Here is an 18,630-nt window from a genome sequence, read left to right on the forward strand (position 1 = left end):
AGAAATGGCAACCCATTCTAGTATGTTTGCTTGGAAAATCCCACTAACAGAGGAACCTGGTGGACTACCGATCATGGGGTCACAAAGATTCTGACACCACTGAGCGACTAACAACAAGCCACCTTAACATTATACTCAAAGCCTATTTCCTTTAGTCTTAACAGTATATTAATGATTTCTCATTGCAAGAAAAGTTTTTATTTGAAATTTACCTTGAAATGTTTTCCATTCTTCAGGTTTTTTTTTTTTAGTGTAATAAATAAGGTTTTAAGTGATTAGACATTTTAAAGTGTAATTCTTTCTCCTCTTATTTTTACAGAGGGGAAGGGAAACTGCCAACGTGTGTTGCCACAGGAAGCCCAATTACTGAATATCAATTCTGGATGTGCAGTGTGTGTAAGCATTGTGTCCTGGCTCAGGAAATAAATAACTACAACTTCTGTCCCTTATGCCATAGTGCAGTGGGATGAAGAACTGACCAACTGCATATACCAGGAGAGTTTATATAATAAGGTTGATTCCATACAGTTTATGTAAAAAGCAGCATTATTTCAGAGTTGTATTTTTATACAAATATGTATATATATATGACAGAAACTGGTTATGCCTCACTGGCTTCTGAACTTTGGGTCATCTGTTGAGAAATCCACAGTTGAGACAGAATGAGTAAAGAGAAGGTCACCTGCATGTGGTGGGGCAACTCTGCTAGGCTGTTCTTTTGGATTTTCATAAAGGGTAAAATAAATATGAGGCTGTGAGATATGAAAAAACCAGACTGGCTTTCTTCATATATCAGGAAATATAGCATCTTACTATCTCCACCATTAAGAAGGGACTACCACTCTTAATTCAAGTTTGAAATGAAGGGGAAAAAAATTGCTAAATGGCCAGGCTGGGATCAGTGCCCATCCCTAGAACAATCCCAGGGTCCACGAAGAAGGGCAGGGTGTACCACAGATGTCTACTCTAGTATCACTAATGGTATCGGAAGTGAGACATGGGTCTGGAAGAGCAGTAGTCTTATAAGGCAATACTCTGGAAGCTGGAAGGACTGAAGCTGACCTCTGTACAAGACAGAGATCAGGAAGGGAAGAAAAACAAAACCCAGTAATATATACACATAGACATGTTATGTATATATATAATTTTGTGTAAAAATACAACTATGAAATAATGATGCTGATTTTCATATAAAAGATATAGAAATTGACCATAATAGGTTGGTGGTTTTTATGATACTACGGAAATATTCCAAATAAGAAAAAAAATTTCTCACGGTGTCAAGGTTACTAATTCATTAAACATTTTTGATGGAGAGGGATGGGGAAGTGTGAGAGTGGAGCAAAGTTGAGTTTAGGGAATTGACATAACCTGTCTTAGGAGGTTGTGGGCGTGCATGCTCAGTCACTCAGCTGTGCCTGGCTGTTTGTGACCCCATGGACTGTAGCCTGCCAGGCTCCTCTGTCCATGGGATTCTCCAGGCACGAATACTGGAGTGGGTTGTCATGCCCTCTTCCAAGGGATTTTCCTGACCCAGGGATTGAACCTGTGTCTCCTGTACCTGCAGGCGGATTCTTTATCATCAGCAGCACCTGGAAAGCCCAGAGGCAGATTAAACAATTGTAATACTGAAATAAGCTCTGTTTCTAGCTGTGTTTAATTAAATAAGCATTGAAAATGTTCTCTGTTTTACTTTCAGAAGTGATAAAAAAGCATTTAAAGACTTTTTTTTTTTTTTTTTTACAATTTAAATTGTTTCTAATAGCTCTTTAAAAATTTATTTTTTATTTTCATAGCTGCTCTGGGTCATCGTTGCTGCATCCAAGCTTTCTCTAGTTGCGGAAAGTGGGGGCTACTCTCTAGTTGTGGCGCGCAGGCTTCTCATTGCGGCAGCTTCTTTAGTTGCAGAGCGCAGGCACTAGGGCTCGCAGGCTTCAGTGGTTGCTGCGTGTGGGCCCAGTAGTTGTGGCTCACGGCCTCCAGAATGCAGGCTCGGTACACAGGTTTAGTTGCTCCACAGCATGTGGGATCTTCCTGGACCAGGGATCAAACTGGTGTCCCCTGTATTGCAGGACAGATTCTTAACCACTGGACCATCAGGGAAACCCAAATAGCTTATTTTTGCTATCTTTTCCTTTTTACCCACTTTCTTAGTTTCATCTAAGAGATGGCAGTTGGCATGTACTCTTCATAATATTGTGCAGAACACTTGACTCCATTTATGATGATGTAAATTTATAGAAAACATCCAGTTTGTAGTTATAGTTTTAGTTGAAACATTGTCACCAAGCTGGACCTTTTATCTAAACAACTCTTGGGTTTGAGTGATTCTCAATAAGTACCTGTTTTGATTTAGTCATTAATTTTAAAAAGAAAAACTGTAATCAGTCATGCATAATTTCTTATCTATTTTATATAGCTAATAATGTTCTCTTATTTCCCATGAACTTACATCTTTTTATTATGTGGCTGCAAACCAGACTTTAGCACTATTTTATCAAGATTATTTACTGAAGTTTGACTGACATTTAATAGAGGCAATAAAGAGAAATATACAACATTGATGTTGCAGCTTCAGTACTTAGGTTAGTTAATCCAAATGTATTATGTTTTTGGTCCTTTAGAGACAAGTTAGGCCTGTAGCAGATAGAGAATAGTGAGCTATGAGGAGAGGTTTGGAGCTTAAATGAGTTCATGTAGATAGTGGGTTGCTGTGCCTAGTTAAAACGAGAAGACCAGAAGTCTTCTAAGTCTCTGTGTCCATGTGCCTTGTGGAAAGTTACCTTGATAAATGGTAGCCTCCAAATACACTACCAGGCAAGTCATTCCAGAAGTCATGGAACACAAAGGATTACACACCAAAAAATGATGCCTAAGTCACATGGTTTACTGAATCAACTTAATGTACACAGTGAGGAACAAGGAGAGAGTGATGGGAGAGATTAACACTGTTAGTGAAGGATGCTGGTCAGGCACACAGATTCCAGTTCTCGATTCCTGAGTTATGTACAGTTCTATGTCCTCACTCTCTCTCTTCCTCACCAGCTTCCCCCTAATGGTGTGGCCAGGAAGAGGACCACAGTTGAGACTGGGGGACTCAGTCAAGTAGAATGTGCCTGAGGCCAGTGAGGCACACTTGCTCTAAGGAGGAGGCAGGTTTCCCTGGTCCCAGCTGTAGGTGCCTCTGAGACTGCTTAGCAGTCATGGATTCAGTTGTATTTCCTGGCTAGAGGACAGGTGTCATCAGTGGGTCACTGAGTCAAGTCCTCACACATACTGAGCATCTTCTAAGCCTCCTGCACACCCACTGTGCCATGAATACTTACTGCCTTGGTTACCTTTTGTATCTTCATCAATATTAGATGTGCTGTGCTGTGCTGAGTCGCTCAGTCATGTCTGACTCTTTGTGACCCCATGGACTGTAGCCCGCCAGGCTCTTCTGTCCATGGGGACTCTCCAGGCAAGAATACTGGAGTGGGTTGCCATGTCTTCCTCCAGGGGATCTTCCCAACCCAGGGATCAAACCCATGTCTCCCGCATTGCAGGCAGATTCTTTGTCATCTGAGCCACCTGGGAAGCCCAATATTAGGTATAGTCACACAAATATGCTGTATTTACTTTGTATAACATGTCTCATAAGTTTCTAACTTATCTGATTTTAACATAGTATGTTTCATCAATCTCATTTGTTTTCTTCTATGACAGAATATAGTATTCCCCTCAAATCAGAAAATAACATCCTAGAAGGACAAATATCATATGATATTGCTTATATGTAGAATCTAGAAAACTGATACAAATTGAACTTACTTATAAAACAGACTCATAGACTTAGAGAACAAACATGGTTATCTAGGGGAAGGGTTGGGGAGGTGAGAGATAGATTGGAAGTTTGAGATTGATATGTACACACTGCTATATTTAAAACAGATAACCAACAAGGACCTATGTATAGCATAGGTAACTCTTGCTTAATATTCTATAATATCTAAATGGGGAAAAGTGAAAGTGAAAGTCACTCAGTTGGGTCCATCTCTTTGTGACCCCCATGGTCTATACAGACTATGGAATTCTCCAGAATACTGGAGTGGGTAGCTTTTCCCTTCTCCAGGGGATCTTCCCAACTCGGGGATTGAAACCAGGTCTCCTGCATTTCAGGTGGATTCTTTACCAGCTGAGCCACAAGAGAAGCCCTAAATGGAGAAAAGAATTTAAAAAAAGAACAAATGTAATATGTATAACCGATCAGTTTGCTGTACACCTGAAACTAACACAACATTGCTAATCAACTATAATATAGAATAAAATTTTTTTAAAAAGCAAATCTTCCCTAGGTTAAAAAAAAAGAAAATAGCATCCTGACAAAGACATTGGCCCTAGAGGATGCATCTCCTGTTGAAGGTAACTACATCTTCCCACAAGATTTTCTATTTTCAGGAATGAAAGTTTACTTCATTAATGAGAGAAATTTTCAGAGATGTAGGTTTAAGGATTCCTTCAGGACTGCATGTTCAGAGTTGTGATTTTTGGTTCTTGGTCCTAATGCCTGAATATCTCTTTTTTCCCTTTCTCATCCCAGAAATCGGCTGAGAGCTCTTAAGTTAGATTGTCGTTCTCCAGTCCTTCCTGTGACTTGTTGATTACATTCCCATTTGCTTAAATTCAAAATCAGCTGTTGATTCCTCAGACTTTTCCTAACAGTTCTTTTGGGAAGTTTCTTTTGGAGCCTTCTCATTTACCACTAAATCCTTGCTACCTGAGCCCTCAAATTTTCCCTCCAACTAGTTATTTCAGACAGATTCTGAGTTATTGTCACTACTTCTTGGTCTGTTTAACACAGAAACCAAAACCTTTAAAAACAAACTCTCCTACCTTGTACACATACTTATCACATATATATATATGTATGTGTTTATATATACTTATACACATACATATAACCACATGCCTCATATTCATATATATATTGACAGACATACCTGTTTTAAGAGCTTAGGACTGTTTGGGATTTATATCTGTGAATGTTTTAGTGATCTGTCATAATGTCTTGGGGACAGATAGATCTTTGTCCTGCTTGAAAGTGGTGCTAGAAAAAGACTCCCCATATGAATTGACTCAGTTGGTTTTAAATATTTAACATGAAGGAAATTTCCAGATAACTCTCCTCTGATGAAAGGGGCAAAGAGAAGCAAAATTGTCATATGTAACAAATATGTGGAGGGAATTTGTATAGACAGAATGAGGCATTATAATGAATGTCTTCTTTTTGTAATAAACACGAACTGACTCCCTTTAAGTAATGCTTCTTTTTATCACAAAATTTGGCCTGAACGTTAGGTTAAGTTTCAGAGTAGCAGGGTAGGCCAAAATACTGAGATAATGGACCTGACTGACAAAGCTATACAATAAGTAACAGAGTATTATGTCCTGCTGTGATGCCCAAATGCTAATTATGTATACACGTTTCTGCTAATATATAATTTGCAATTATCTTTTTGTATTCTAAGAGCTGAGATCTTAGATTTTATGTGGCATTCAGTGAAAAATATAAAAATAAATGCTGAGGTAAAATTGTGTTTTACCTGTAATTTATGATAACATGATAATTTGTCTTCTTTTGACTTAAGTATTTTGGTGGGGGTTGGGATGATGGGCATTGGGCTCCAGAGTGGATAAAGGGAGGAAGAGACAGGAGGTACAATAAAAGGTGTACAGTATCACCTTTGCTACCAAGAGGAAAACAACTTAGGCAAATGTCTGATGACTGGCGGTTGCAGCAAATAACTCCTTAAGAGGTCATCTAGAGTCCACATTTAGAAATGGGGGAAAAATTGTTACCAGACCTTTAATGAAAAATCAAAAGTTCCTAATTTGATGTTATAGCTCCAAAGTATTACTACTGTGCTTCTAAACTGAAAATAGCGATATTATGTTGCCCCCTACTGTTTATTCTTACCATTTTCTCAGTTCATTAAAAAAAAAAAGAACACTTAATGGTTTTTGAGTATAAAACTAACATGTTCATGGTAGAAAACTTCAAAAGTACATAAAGAGTATAGATGAGAAAGTAAAAATAGTTTTTTTTTAAAAAAGGCATTAATTTATCTTTTAATTGAATTTAGAATAAGAAAAAACGGGGGTGAAACTAACAGTGTTCTGTAAATTTTCTTCATAATCTCGTTCTTAAGATTTCTCTAAAATTAAAAGACATTAAAACACTTAAGAGTTACTACTTTATCTACTCATTTATTTGGTTATTCTACTTACAATTTTAGTTAGTAAAATTTAGAGGAAAACGGAGCTATCTTTACACACCCACTATAATAGCTAGGATCGAAACTGACAAATGCTGGTGAAGCTACGGAGTAAAGAAAGGCCAATGCCTAGCTGGTGGAAATGCAAAGTAGTACACCCACTCTGGAAAAACTGAAGTTTAGAAATTCTCTGTATATTCTGGAAATATACATGTACAGTGTGTGTGTGTATGTACACCGCGCTCCGCCCCGCCCTATTCGCTGTAATGAAGGGCAAGCTCATTCCACCATCTGCCACGGCCTTAGAAACCAGTTTGGGACTACCGAGCTACTGCTTTTCTGGAAATCAGGCAAGTGGGACCAGCACCTACAGCAGGAGCGCACATGCCAATGCACCGTCTGCTCAAGCTTTGCTGGAGTACCGGAGCCTTCCGCCAGGAGCGTCACCGATCTCGCGAGACGACGGTTCCTTGGAGGACACAAAATTCCCCGGCTGCTAGGGCCGAGGATTTTTGCGAAGTTAAATTCCAAGGTGCAGAAGTGGCTGTGGGTTGTCGCCTCTAATCGCTCGGAGAAAGCTAGGACTCCGGCCGCCATGGACGGGCAGCAAGGGCAGGAAAGTCCCACAGCCCTAGCACTAGCCCAGGCTCATTTCAAGAAAGGGGAATACGCGGAGGCCGAAGCGCTGTACTCCGCTTACATTCGCCAGTGCGCCTGTGCAGCCTCGGAGGGAGCAGCTCGCGGGAGGTAACTATCGCGAGAAGTGGGGACAGCGGGGTCTCCGGAAGCTGAGCGGCAAGGGCTCCGCTTTACTCTACATCTGGCGCTCACCCGCCCAGCGGGCGGACGTTTGTTCTTCACGGAAAGGCGGCCAGGGAGCGTGCTAGGAGCGCAGGCCTCCGCACTTTGCTCCGGGACTCCGAGAACGGTGTCCCGACTCCATGTTAACTCTGACCGCGAGTCTTAGAGCGGATAGGGCTTTCCCCCCATGTCATTTTAACAAGACCTGGTGAGGGCGAGGTGCCGCGCGGGTGCCACTTGAGCGCACAGCGTCGCGACTCCAACCGTGCTCTGAGTTTTCACGTGTGAATTTAAATATGTGGAAATAGTATAATGAACCTCCAGGTGACCATCCCTGGGCTTAAGCATTGTCACTTCACCCAGGGGATCAGGTTATTCGCCCAGGGATGTCTCAGAATACATTTCTAGGCGTTAAAGGATTTAAAAAGATACAACCACAGTCCCATTATTCCTAACGTCATTATTCCAATGTCATTATTTGGAGTTTTCCTGTTTGATCAATAAAAGTTGTTTTGTATGGCTGGTTGGTGTTTTCGCGGTTGGTTCAAGTCAGGATGCACATCAAGTCTCTCAGCCTTTAAGGCTCCCCTTCATATTCTCCCCTTCAGTTTATTTGATGAGGAGGATATCCTCACCAAAGGATATCCAGTCCTGTGTCCTGAGAGTTTCCCATATTTTGGATCTTCTGGATTCACCACCGGTCCCCCGCCCCCATGTCATTTAACGGAGTCCTCTGTCTTGTGCATCGCTTGTGAGCTGGTAGCTAAGTCTTGAGGTTTGATCGAATTCAGATCCAAAATTGTGGTGAGAATACTGTTATAGGTGGTGTGTACTTCTGTCAGAGAGCATGTAGTGTCTTTCTTTTTTGTGATATTAGCAACCCTGATACTGACCAGGGTTCCTGGCCTTCCCTAAACAAGAGAAATTGATGAGAGGCCAGACAAGGAATTCAGGCAAGCTTTATTGAGGTCTCTGCTGCAGCAGGGCAGGGCGAAAACAAGTTTCCGTTGCTTGTTCGGAGCAAGGGGTGAAGTTGGGGTTGTGTCCAGGGATCTCGAAGGCTGGTGGGGTGGCTTAGGTGGTTTGCCCACCTCTTTGGACTAAGGTTTTGAATGCAGGGGACATGTGAAGTACCCTGTTTCTGCTCCTGGCACGCTGTTTTTGCTTCCAGCACTTAAGTGGCAGTTGGGATTTTGTTTGGTTTGTATCTTCTTGTCCATAACTGGCTCCAACTGCAAATGCACTCAATTATTTTTAGTTCCTTAGAGTTTTTGTATTTTGTTGCTGGAGAAGACATTTGTCTAGGTGCAAGCACTGCAGCAAATCGTCCTAAGTCCCAGCTCTCAGCCTGTCTCAACCTCACCTGCTAATACCTACTCTCCCAAAGCATCTTATATTTACGCCTGAATGCGAAGCATTTGTTGTACTCCAAGATTGCCTTTGTTGTTCTTGTTAACAGTTCTTGTTGTTAGTGGTCCAGAATGAGAAAAGAAAGACCAGAAAGGGGATAATGAGCAGTGTTTTTCTTGACAGTTGAGTTGTCTGCCCTGTCACCCTCCTCTCCTTTCAGGGATTTGATTTTTTTTGACCGGATGCCAGCTTGTATTTTGTGTATGAGGCTCAAGATTCTTCTGTTTGTTAAACTCACATGGAACTAAATCAGAAAAATTAAGTGGCTTTTTCATTTCAATAGTACACCAGAATAATAGTTAATAGTTTTGAACAAGCAATAAGATGATACCACACCTTCCCCCCAAAATTAGTAAACAGAAAATTTAGTTTTCTATTCTTGTTTCAAGCTGGAAGAATAGACTTATCTAGTAGGTTAAAACACTTTTTTGTTTTTAAATTTTCATTGAGGTATAGTTGCTGCTATGCAATATGTTAGCTGGACTGTGCTAAGTTGCTTTAGTCATGTCTGACTCTTTGCAACCCCGTGGATGGTAGGCCGCCAGGTCCTCTGTCCATTGGATTCTCCAGGCAAGAATACTGGAGTGGGTTGCCAGTTCCTTCTCCAGTATAATATGTTACAGGTGTACAGTATAGTGATTTACAGTTTTTAAAGGTTATAGATCATTTATAGCTATTATAAAATATGGTCTATATTCCTGTGTTGTACAATATACCTTTGTAGCTTATTTTATACCCAATGTTTTATACCTCTTAGTCCCCTCTCCTTGTTTTCCCTTCCCCCTTCTGTCTGTCCACTGGTAACCACTAGTTTGTTCTCTATGAGTCTGCTTCTTTTTTTGTTATATTTAAAAGTTTGCTATATTTTTTAAACTTATCTAGTAAGTTTCAAAAAGGATTTATCAGCAATAAGCATAGCATTGTTACTGCTCCATTGTTATTGTTACTGGTGAATCTCATCCTGAGAGCACAGATTTGTTGTGTGGCAAATGTAATTTATGCCCCTTACCAGCATAAGAAAGAAAATCTGCAATGGTTTAGTAGAAGATTGCTCAGCAAGCCTGCATGAACCTTCAAATTTTCTTATAGTTTTGAAATTCTTCTAGGAGCTCCTGGTTAAACAGAATTCTATCATTTTCAACTTTCTTCTTTAAATATATTTTTTAGAGTTCGTTTATTTTTAAATAATGAGTCACTGAATCATTTTGAAACAGTATTCTCAATCTTTGCATGCCTGCCGCTCTGCATGGTTTATAACATTTTCTTTTAATATCCAAAAGTGCAACCTTAGCCATCAACTTTATTTCCAAATATTTTTTCTTTGCTAAAGTTAGCAAGTGAAAAAAAAAATCTACGTTTGGATTAGGTAACTTGGTTATATTCCATTAAAATAAACACTATCATTACAAAAATCTCAATGTTAAAAAAATTTGGCTTTAACTGTTAGCCCATGTCTTTCAAATATGAAACAATTTCCATATGGAGAATAGGCTTTGAGAATTTGTTATAATGAGGTCTAATTCTAAATCAAATATCTGATGATCCTCTGATAATAAGACATCTATAACAAAGTTTTGAAGCTTAGAAATTTAATGACTAAAAACTTACTGAGTCCCGAGGCTGCATTTTACTTAAAACTCTTTACTGGGCAGCAGTTCAGCTAGTGTCATAACAGGGCTTGGTGACTGGAGTGCCCCCTTGTTCTCTAGGATTTCACGGTGGTGCTTGTGGCATCCTGAAGTGTCTGTGTACCCAGTCTGTCAGTCCTAGTTCACAGAAACAGGTGTTTTCTAAACTGCAGTGATGCCTCTCCACGGATAGGAAACTTCAACTTGAAGGAGACCCCCTAGGCTGTGAGTACCCCTCCTGGCAGCAGTAGTTACAGTACCTGAGATCGCAAGGATTAAGATGTTGAGAGAAGTAACTTTTCGTAACACTGACTGCAGTCACAAATATTTTCTGAGAACTAGATTTTACGCTGTGGAGCTTCATGAAGACTGACAGATGAGGTTAGCCTGCACCTTCCCTGTTTGGTTCAAACTTGAGAGTCCCCTTTGCAAAAAAGAAAGGAAAACAGAGTCTTTCTGCAGAGCTCATTGAAGTTCTCTGTGTAGATGGTTTGCCCTTCTACAAGTAGTGTGTGGGGCTGTGTGGGGATGTGTCTTGTTGAGCTGGTGGTTGGTCAGAGCTGCCTGGATGTCTAACCCTTCACAGGAAAGGCTGCTTGCTCACAGCTCCTTGGGCAGCCTCCGGAACCCTCAGATGCGGAGCCATTTCTATACACAGGAGTCCCAGTGTAGACCTGAGCCGTGATGTCTTTCTATCAGGAAGCCAGTCGGGCCTCCGGAGGATGTCTGCTGAGGCTGGAGGGAGGGCAGGTCATCCTCAGACAGCACACCTGGGGATCAGTATCTTGGATTTTCACTCAGGGCTGACTTCTCTTTCTTTACTGGTAGAAAATGATTTCAGATCTCACTGTTTGAAGATCGTTTAAAAATTTGAGGATATCATTTTACGACATGTCCACAGCGAACTTGGACTTTGGGCTGGCTTTCTCCCCTTGCTCGGTTCAATTCTGAGTTGTTTTCATTGCCCAACTGGCATGTGCTTTAAACAATCATTTTAATATTACATTCAGCAAAACAAGGTGACAATGAACAGGAGCTTTGACCACACAGTAAAATGAACGCGCTTTTTAGATTGACATTGTAGTGCTAAACAACCCTGCAAAAGTAGACAGCGGGTTTAAACAGAAACTGACTCCATGGGTTTATTTCCTTGCACTCTGTTTCTTCCGCTTGGTTTTGCAGTGTCGACACTGCATGTTATAGGCTGTGAAGTTTGACAATACCCAAAAGAGAGTGAAAGTGGAAACAAGGGGTAACACTGTGTTTTTAATGTGGACTTTTTGTTTAAAGCAAATGCAGCCCTGAGGATTTGGCTACTGCATTTAACAACAGGGGGCAAATCAAGTACTTCAGGGTTGATTTTTACGAAGCCATGGACGACTACACATCTGCTATAGAAGTCCAACCCAGTTTTGAAGTTCCTTATTACAACCGAGGCTTGATATTGTACAGGCTGGGTAAGAATTTCTTTCTTCCCTCTTTTGTCCTTGACAGGATTCTGTGAATTCAGAGCTCTCAAATGTTGTAAAATGATGTAGTAATCATCCAGTGTGAAACTTAGGTGAAATTTAGTTTTAGAGCCAGGAGCAAAGGAAGTGTACCTGAATTTATTTTAGGCTTTCAATGGGTATTAGAGACCGCAGCGGGGGACTGGGGTGGGAATTGCACCCGGGCACCAGAGTGAGAGTCATCGCATTACTTTATGCCTGTGCGTGCCCAGCTGTGAAATGAGGGTAATGCTCCTGAGCCACTGTGCAGCTTTTCTGAGTTAAAAGCTTTGAAGGCACTTGTGCTACGCCTGTGCTGAGTTGCCCAGTCGTGTCCCGACTCTTTGGGACCCCCATGGACTGCAGCCCGCCAGGCTCCTCTGTTCATTGGATTCTCCAGGCAAGAATACTGGGATGGGTTGCCATGCCCTCCTCCAGGGGATCTTCCCAACTCAGGGATCGAACCCAGGTTTCTCCCTCATTGCAGGCAGATTCTTTACCAGCTGAGCTACCAGGGAAGCCCAAGAATACTGGAGTGGGTAGCCTCTCCCTTCTCCAGGGGATCTTCCCGACCCAGGAATTGAACCGGGGTCTCCTGCATTGCAGGTGGATTCTTTACCAGCTGAGCTACCAGGGAAGCCCGATTGAGACAATATGTAGTAAAGGGATTTTAGATTTTGGGACTCTGGGGACTGTGAGAACTGTTTCTCCTTTAAAGCATTAAAAAGAATATTCACTTCCTGTTTCTTAATATTACTGTAATTGTATTAAATAGGGAATATTTTATTGAAAGTTTATGTTGATTTAAGGTATTTGCCTGTTAAATCCCCATAGGTAGCCCATAACTAATTTTAAGTATATTGTTCTATAATGGTGTGCAGAGTTACTGTGGTACACACATCGGTATATCGTTATCAAGAGGAAAAAAATTCCGTTAGTAGGAGTGGTTGAAAGCTTGTAAATATAAAAGCAGAAGTATGTGTATCCAAATTTACTATGAATAATATATAGAAATACTCAGCTTTTTTTCCTCTTTTTCATTCCTCCCCTCTCACCCCCGTGGGTTCTTGTACAGGATACTTTGATGATGCTTTGGAAGATTTCAAGAAAGTATTAGACTTAAATCCTGGATTTCAAGATGCTGTTTTGAGCTTAAAACAGACTATTCTAGACAAAGAAGAAAAGCAAAGAAGAAATTATTGAAAATTTTAACTCATGATCCTAATGGCTGGCATCTCCTTGTCTCTTAACTGAAAGCTGGTGTTAAACTATTTTGATTTATATTTAAGATAAAGAGATTCATGCATCAGTGCTGAAAGTTAAATGCTGTACTTGACGTAATTGATTTTTAGGTTGAGTAACTATGTTGAGTAGGTATGCTTTTATAAAGTGTAAATAATTAATAAGAATGTACAATTGTATCTTATTACAGTAAAATATCTTAAGAAATGTGTGGTATTTTCTTCAGGAAAACTGTTTTGCTATTTTTTATTCCCAACTTTTTATTTAAACAGTTTTACCTCCACAGAAAATTGGAAGTATGGTACAATACACACTTTTAAACTTTTCACTGAGATTCACCAGTTGTTAGCATTGTGTCACATTTGCTTATTCTCTGTATTTAAATATATAACTTTTTGCTGAACTGCTTGAAAATAAGTTGCAGATATCAACCATACTTTACCTTTAAATATTCCAGTGTGCATTGTCTAAGAATAGAGACAGCCTTCTTTATAGCCACAACACCATTATAATACCTAATAAAACTAATAATTCTATAATACCATCCATGCCCAGCCCATATTTGAATTCCCCAATTGTTTCCAAAATGTCTTGTGTAGATTTTTATTTCTGGGATCTGGAGTCAATCAAGTTAACACTGCGTTCTGTTGTTAAGTCTCTGTGTTTTTAAATCTACAATAGTTGCCTCCTCATTTTCTCCCCATGGCATTTACTTTGAGAGTAAAACTCTTTTATTTTATAAAGCTAGGCCAGCGAGACATAATATTTGGGCCTAACAATAAACATCTTTCATGAGAGCCATTTGAAAGAATTCAACTTACATTTTTTTTTTTCACTAGTAATCATTGATAAGGTAGTTAAGGTTTAAATATCAAGCATAGTTTTCTGTCTCTGGATAATGACAGTAATGTTTGCCATCATCAACATTTACTGAATACTCAATATAAGCCAAGCACTGTTCAAACTCTGAATAATAAATTCTGAGTGGAATGGGGCTGGTTAGAGAGGTGAAAAACTGACGAAAAGCACTTAGTAAATAGAAGACTTTTAAAAAATCTGTTTTATTTGGGTGCTGCCAGGGAACAATTAGGCTGTGATGAGGCTTTCATGAACTGGGAAGAATTTGAAGGGAAAACAAGCCAGAGTCAGCCATGTCTCACCTACATTTGTGTGTGTGTGTGTGTGTGTGTGTGTGTGTGTCTTATTGTTGAAGTTTTGGCTTTCAAAAATTCAGATCCTGCATCTGGGGATCTCCCAAACTAGTTTATTATTGCTATGGAAAAATGGTTCTGGGATGGAAATGGCCCTAATTGAGAGAAAAGAGTATGTTTGCCCAGTGTCCCCAGAGGAGGGTCAGAACTAGTAAGTCATAACTACCAGATGCCATCACTATCGTCAGCCTTCAAAGAGTTTTATTTTTTGTGGGTTTTTTTTTGTTGTTGTTGAGTTTAAGTGATCTCATAAAGCGGAAGACGTAATTGCCTCATTTGTAGTTCATAAATACTATCTGGCCAAATACTTTAAGAATCTGGGCTGCAGGTGAATGAATATTAAATGGAAATGAAATTAGAAAGTAAACAAAAAGTCCCTTTCTGGGATGATTCACATTTTCCAATATGACTTATCTATTTGTTGGAAATGTCTTTTAAAGAATTTATAAAATTGCATTAAAATATAGAAAAATTCCTCTTAAGAAAACTTGTTTTATAAACATATTTTAAAACTTATTTAAAAAAAACCAAAGTCCATAGACCTTGGGAGAGTTTAAAGCCAGTCTACCCAGAAAATCAAATACTAGAAAAATGCTTCAGTAACTTTATTTTCTCTTGGCTTATATTCTCTTTTCTCTTGACTGGGGTTAGATATGAAAAAAAAAAACTTGTTAAAAATTTGGTTTGTAGGGTTTTATTATTTGACATTTCTTCGTCATTTATCAGAAAAAAAGTCATTGAAGTTCAGAATCAGCACTTGCTTATTTGGAACCGGACCACTTATTTTCATCAGGTTACTGGGAATTACTGATTTCCAGTTATTTTCTTTATAAATTTCCTCATTTATTTATTTCCTTGTTCATTTTCTTTAAAACTTTAGACCTCACACATTCAGATTCTAAATTTCTGTTTGAGTGAATAATACCTTTGTTATGTGCCTTTTAAAAAAGATTCTGTTTTATGTTTGTTATTATTTATATTTCCCACATTTCAGTATCTGTTGAGCTCTTTTTTTTCTTTTAACCAGAAAAGTATCCAAACTATGCTGTTTTCCAGTTTTTCTCTTTGAAAACAAGGCAGAAAATTGTAGATTGTTATAGTTTGTTCTTTACAAAGTAAGGTAAGAGAGAATAAGTGGATATATATTGCTCTTGAGCTTAGAAAATTACTTTTAACTCTTAAAGCATGGAGCTGTGGGAATTCCCTGGTGGCCCAAAGGTTTAGACTCCGTTCTCCCAATGCAGGGGCACCAGGTTTGATCCCTGGTCAGGGACCTAGACCCCATATGCTGCAACTAAGAAGATCCTTCATGTCGCAACTAAGACCCAATTAAACAGATAAATATTTAAAAAAATAACATGGAGCTATTTGTTTCTTTCCTGAAATCTGGAACTGAATGAAGCATGTGAATTTCCTTTATCATAGCAAACCTTAGCCTACCTGCTGGATGAGCAAACAAAATTTCGAAGTCAGCTTTTAGTCATTTTCTGTTTGCCCATTTCCAGATTTTTCCTGTTTTTTTCTCTTTCACTGGTCTCTCCCTGCCCCACCCACCACGCTATACATAGTCTTAGCCTTCTCCCATTTTGCAGACATTAGCCTGTTTCAGTGGACATACTGTATTTCAACCCTGTCATGCAGTGAAAATCAATCCAACATTTACACTGACACTCAGTATTTCCAGCTCTGCCAAATCTAATCCCTCTTAAACATTTAACTCTATGTTTCAAGTAATTAAACCCACATCGTGTTTAACAACTTTAATTTGTCCTTAAAAATACTTCTTTTAAATGAAAAGCCATGAAATGAAAAAAAATTGATGTTAATTTTAGTTGGAAAAATTAAGAATCCCGTTTTAGCCCAGATACCTAAATGCTTTTTGCAGATAGAAAAATATATCCATTGAGTGGTAAAGACAAGTTTATATAAGTTTTAGTTTGAAATTACACAATTACATTTACAACAGTTACAGAAACTATATAATGTTTCCTTTACTCATTCCCCACCCCCATGTCATTAAAAAAACTCACTTTATTGAGATACAAAGTGTACACTTCAATGGTTTTTAAGTATATTTGGAGTTTCTGCACTGTTCTTACATTTTTCAAGCTTTTTGGGTCTTATGGTATTCTGGCAGGCAAACTGCATTTCATGAAGTTATAACACAGAAAAACACTTTTGGGCAAATTAAAGGCGAAGCATTGAGAATGTTTCAAAACACCTAACAGGACACTCACAAAACAGATGGAAGAGTCTTAAAAACTGCTGTCTCTTCTGATTCCATCCAAATAAGTAGCATGATTCCAATTTGGCTCATGTGATGTCCTCCGACTAGAAACTTGTGTGGAGTAACCAGGAGGTATGTCTCTGCCTGAAGCTGTGATGCCGAACTTTCACTTCTTATGGCATATTTATTTAATGTGTTTTGGTGAACAGGTTGTTATTTTAAAAAACAAATTACTGACAAACATATGGTGTTACTTTCCAAGAGCCAAGTGAAGAGGTAATGAAACAGTTGGTACATGAGCTAAGTGTGTAATTTTAAAAGCTTCCAGATAAATGCACATTGTCGTGTTTTCTGTATTTCTCAAAAATATGACATTAAATTATGGGAAAGGGATTCCAGTTTAAAATGGAGTTTGAGGAGAGGCAGAGGAGACCTAGAGAGATTGAGACTTATTTAATTTCACATTTAATGTTAAGGGGACTTAAACCACTACATCATTTCATCCTTTATGAAAAGAAAGAAGGATGAGAAATACAATCTTTTTTTTTTTTTTTTTTGAAAAACAAAGCAACTGGTAGGATAAAAAAACCCCCTAATTGTTATTAAAGTAACAAGAAGATGGAAGGACACGTCCACATTGCAAAAGACATGATGAAAAAGAAAAAGCCTACAAGGAAGCCACAAAAGCAGAAATTATGACCTGTGAATATGCGTTTAACAGGGTGAAAAGAGCACTACAGTATAATGCCAGCTCTGTGTCTGTTAGCACAAACACACACACGTCGGCGAAGTGATGAAGATCTCATTTTTCGCAGGAGGAAATTGACGCTAAGAAATTCAGCGACTTGCCCAAAGTTATGTCCCAAACACATATGAAATTCAAAACTGCTGTTAATATCAATTAGTTTTTTGTTGCTGGTTTCAGCGCGAAACAGATATGTGGATTTGGTCTTCCTTTTTTTTGGTCCCAATGCAAAATTGAAATTGCTCATAAAATGTTTTAGTATCCATCAAGGTGGGTATCAAGACAGTATTAAAATATACTTAGGTTTTATATAGCATTATTATGATTCTAGAATTGCTTGTTGGTAATTTTCCTGCCTGATTGAAAACAGACACACAAGATGGTGAAAAGCAGATTAATATTAAAAGCAAACTCCATTTGGAAAATTGAAAGTCACAGCTGCCAATATGTAAATTTGTATCTTATGTTAAGAAAAAGTATCCAACATTTGTAAAGAAAGCAAAAGGAGGTTTGCCTAGCTTTTCACTATCATACTGAGCACAGTCTAACAAACCCACCCACAGAGTATCTAAATTCTCCAAGGCTGTGTCTGTCTTTTATTTCCTATTTACTCTTTTTAAAAAAATTTTTGTTTATTTACTTTTGGCTGTACTGGGTCTTCGTTGCTGTGCGTGGGCTTTCTCTAGTGAGGCTACTCTTTGTTGCCGTGAGCGGGCTTCTCATTGCAGCGTCTCTCCTTGCAGACCACCGTCCATAGAGTACACAGGCTCAGGAGTTGCAGCTTGTGGGCTTACTTGCCCCATGGCATATAGAATCTTTCTGGACCAGGGATTGAATCCATGTCCCCTGCATTGGCAGACAGATTCTCAGCCACTGAACCACCAGGGAAGTCCCCCAGTTTACTCTTGATTAGGACCCAGACCCTGTCAAGTTACATGTAACTTGAAGATTTTTTTTTTTTTTCCCCAGAGAAGATGCAAATGATTTTAGTCTGGTAGACATGATAACCCTTGGTTTTTTGGCTTGGAGGACATTACCTAGGTTTGATTTTAACCCAGTAACTCTATTCCTGAGTAAAGCTGGGACCTTCCTCGTGGACCACTACTCAGTGCCTCAAAGGCTTTCATCCTGGTGGTTCTCTGGTTCTTGAATTAAATAAACACTTGTCATGTAAGGGTTTGAAAGCACGCACTGGCTCATCACTCACAGAAGAAGCGGAGTTCTCACAAAAGCTCCTTTGAGGAAACTCGTACTTGCTGTTTCCTCTGCACCCTCACCCCAAGGCCAGGCCCTCATGACCTTCAGATCTTCGCTTCCTTATCACCTCCTCTGACCACCACATTTAAAATGCAAACCCCAAGACTTCCCTGGCAGTCCAGTAGTTATGTGGGTTCCACCCCTGGTCAGGGAGCAAAGAATCCACATGCATTGGGGCTGAAAAGACAAATCATAAAACAGAAACAATATTGTAAGAAATTCAATAAAGACTTTAAAAATGGTCCACATCAAAAAAGAAAAAAAAAATCTTGAAGAAAAAGCAAATCCCGATTCTTACCTCACTTTAGGTGTGGAGTGAGCAAGTGTTTGATGTCTTATTTCAACACTGATCTTGAGAACGGGCCTGA

General features: G+C 39.2%; 2 protein-coding genes and 1 long non-coding RNA gene across 6 annotated transcripts in view; 2 read left to right on the forward strand and 1 right to left on the reverse strand.

Annotated features, from left to right (window-relative positions):
• The window catches only part of WDR35 (WD repeat domain 35), a 53,037-nt gene extending 51,355 nt beyond the window's left edge, over window positions 1-1,682 (forward strand). For all 3 annotated transcript variants that reach the window (XM_070451353.1, XM_020898296.2, XM_070451359.1), the window contains one exon: window positions 320-1,682. In XM_070451353.1, coding sequence (XP_070307454.1) covers window positions 320-470 — 151 coding nt within the window. In that variant the 3' untranslated portion in view covers window positions 471-1,682. The remainder of the gene's footprint in view (window positions 1-319) is intronic.
• A 94-nt stretch (window positions 1,683-1,776) lies between these two features.
• LOC139029930 (uncharacterized) lies at window positions 1,777-6,709 on the reverse strand. 2 transcript variants are annotated; one of them, XR_011482253.1, is made up of 2 exons: window positions 6,626-6,709; window positions 1,777-3,570 (listed from the first exon to the last, which is right to left on the reverse strand). It is a non-coding gene; the product is annotated as an uncharacterized lncRNA (long non-coding RNA). The 2 variants fall into 2 exon arrangements; XR_011482255.1 differs by having other exon boundaries at window positions 6,622-6,688.
• A 46-nt stretch (window positions 6,710-6,755) lies between these two features.
• Window positions 6,756-13,148, forward strand: TTC32 (tetratricopeptide repeat domain 32). The gene is made up of 3 exons (XM_020898297.2): window positions 6,756-7,001; window positions 11,384-11,550; window positions 12,656-13,148. Exons 1-3 carry the CDS (start codon window positions 6,850-6,852, stop codon window positions 12,781-12,783), a joined length of 447 nt encoding a protein of 148 aa, XP_020753956.2. The 5' UTR covers window positions 6,756-6,849; the 3' UTR covers window positions 12,784-13,148.
• The last annotated feature ends 5,482 nt before the right edge of the window (window positions 13,149-18,630 follow it).

This window comes from Odocoileus virginianus, chromosome 2, assembly GCF_023699985.2.
Source record: "Odocoileus virginianus isolate 20LAN1187 ecotype Illinois chromosome 2, Ovbor_1.2, whole genome shotgun sequence".
Classification (NCBI taxonomy): Eukaryota; Metazoa; Chordata; class Mammalia; order Artiodactyla; family Cervidae; genus Odocoileus; species Odocoileus virginianus.

Coding starts and splice junctions, on each gene's coding strand:
- TTC32 (XM_020898297.2), top strand. CDS start 6,850: ATGGACGGGCAGCAAGGGCAGGAAAGTCCCACAGCCCTAGCACTAGCC. Junction 7,002..11,383: donor GAGGGAGCAGCTCGCGGGAG/GTAACTATCGCG, acceptor TTTTGTTTAAAG/CAAATGCAGCCCTGAGGATT. Junction 11,551..12,655: donor CTTGATATTGTACAGGCTGG/GTAAGAATTTCT, acceptor GTTCTTGTACAG/GATACTTTGATGATGCTTTG.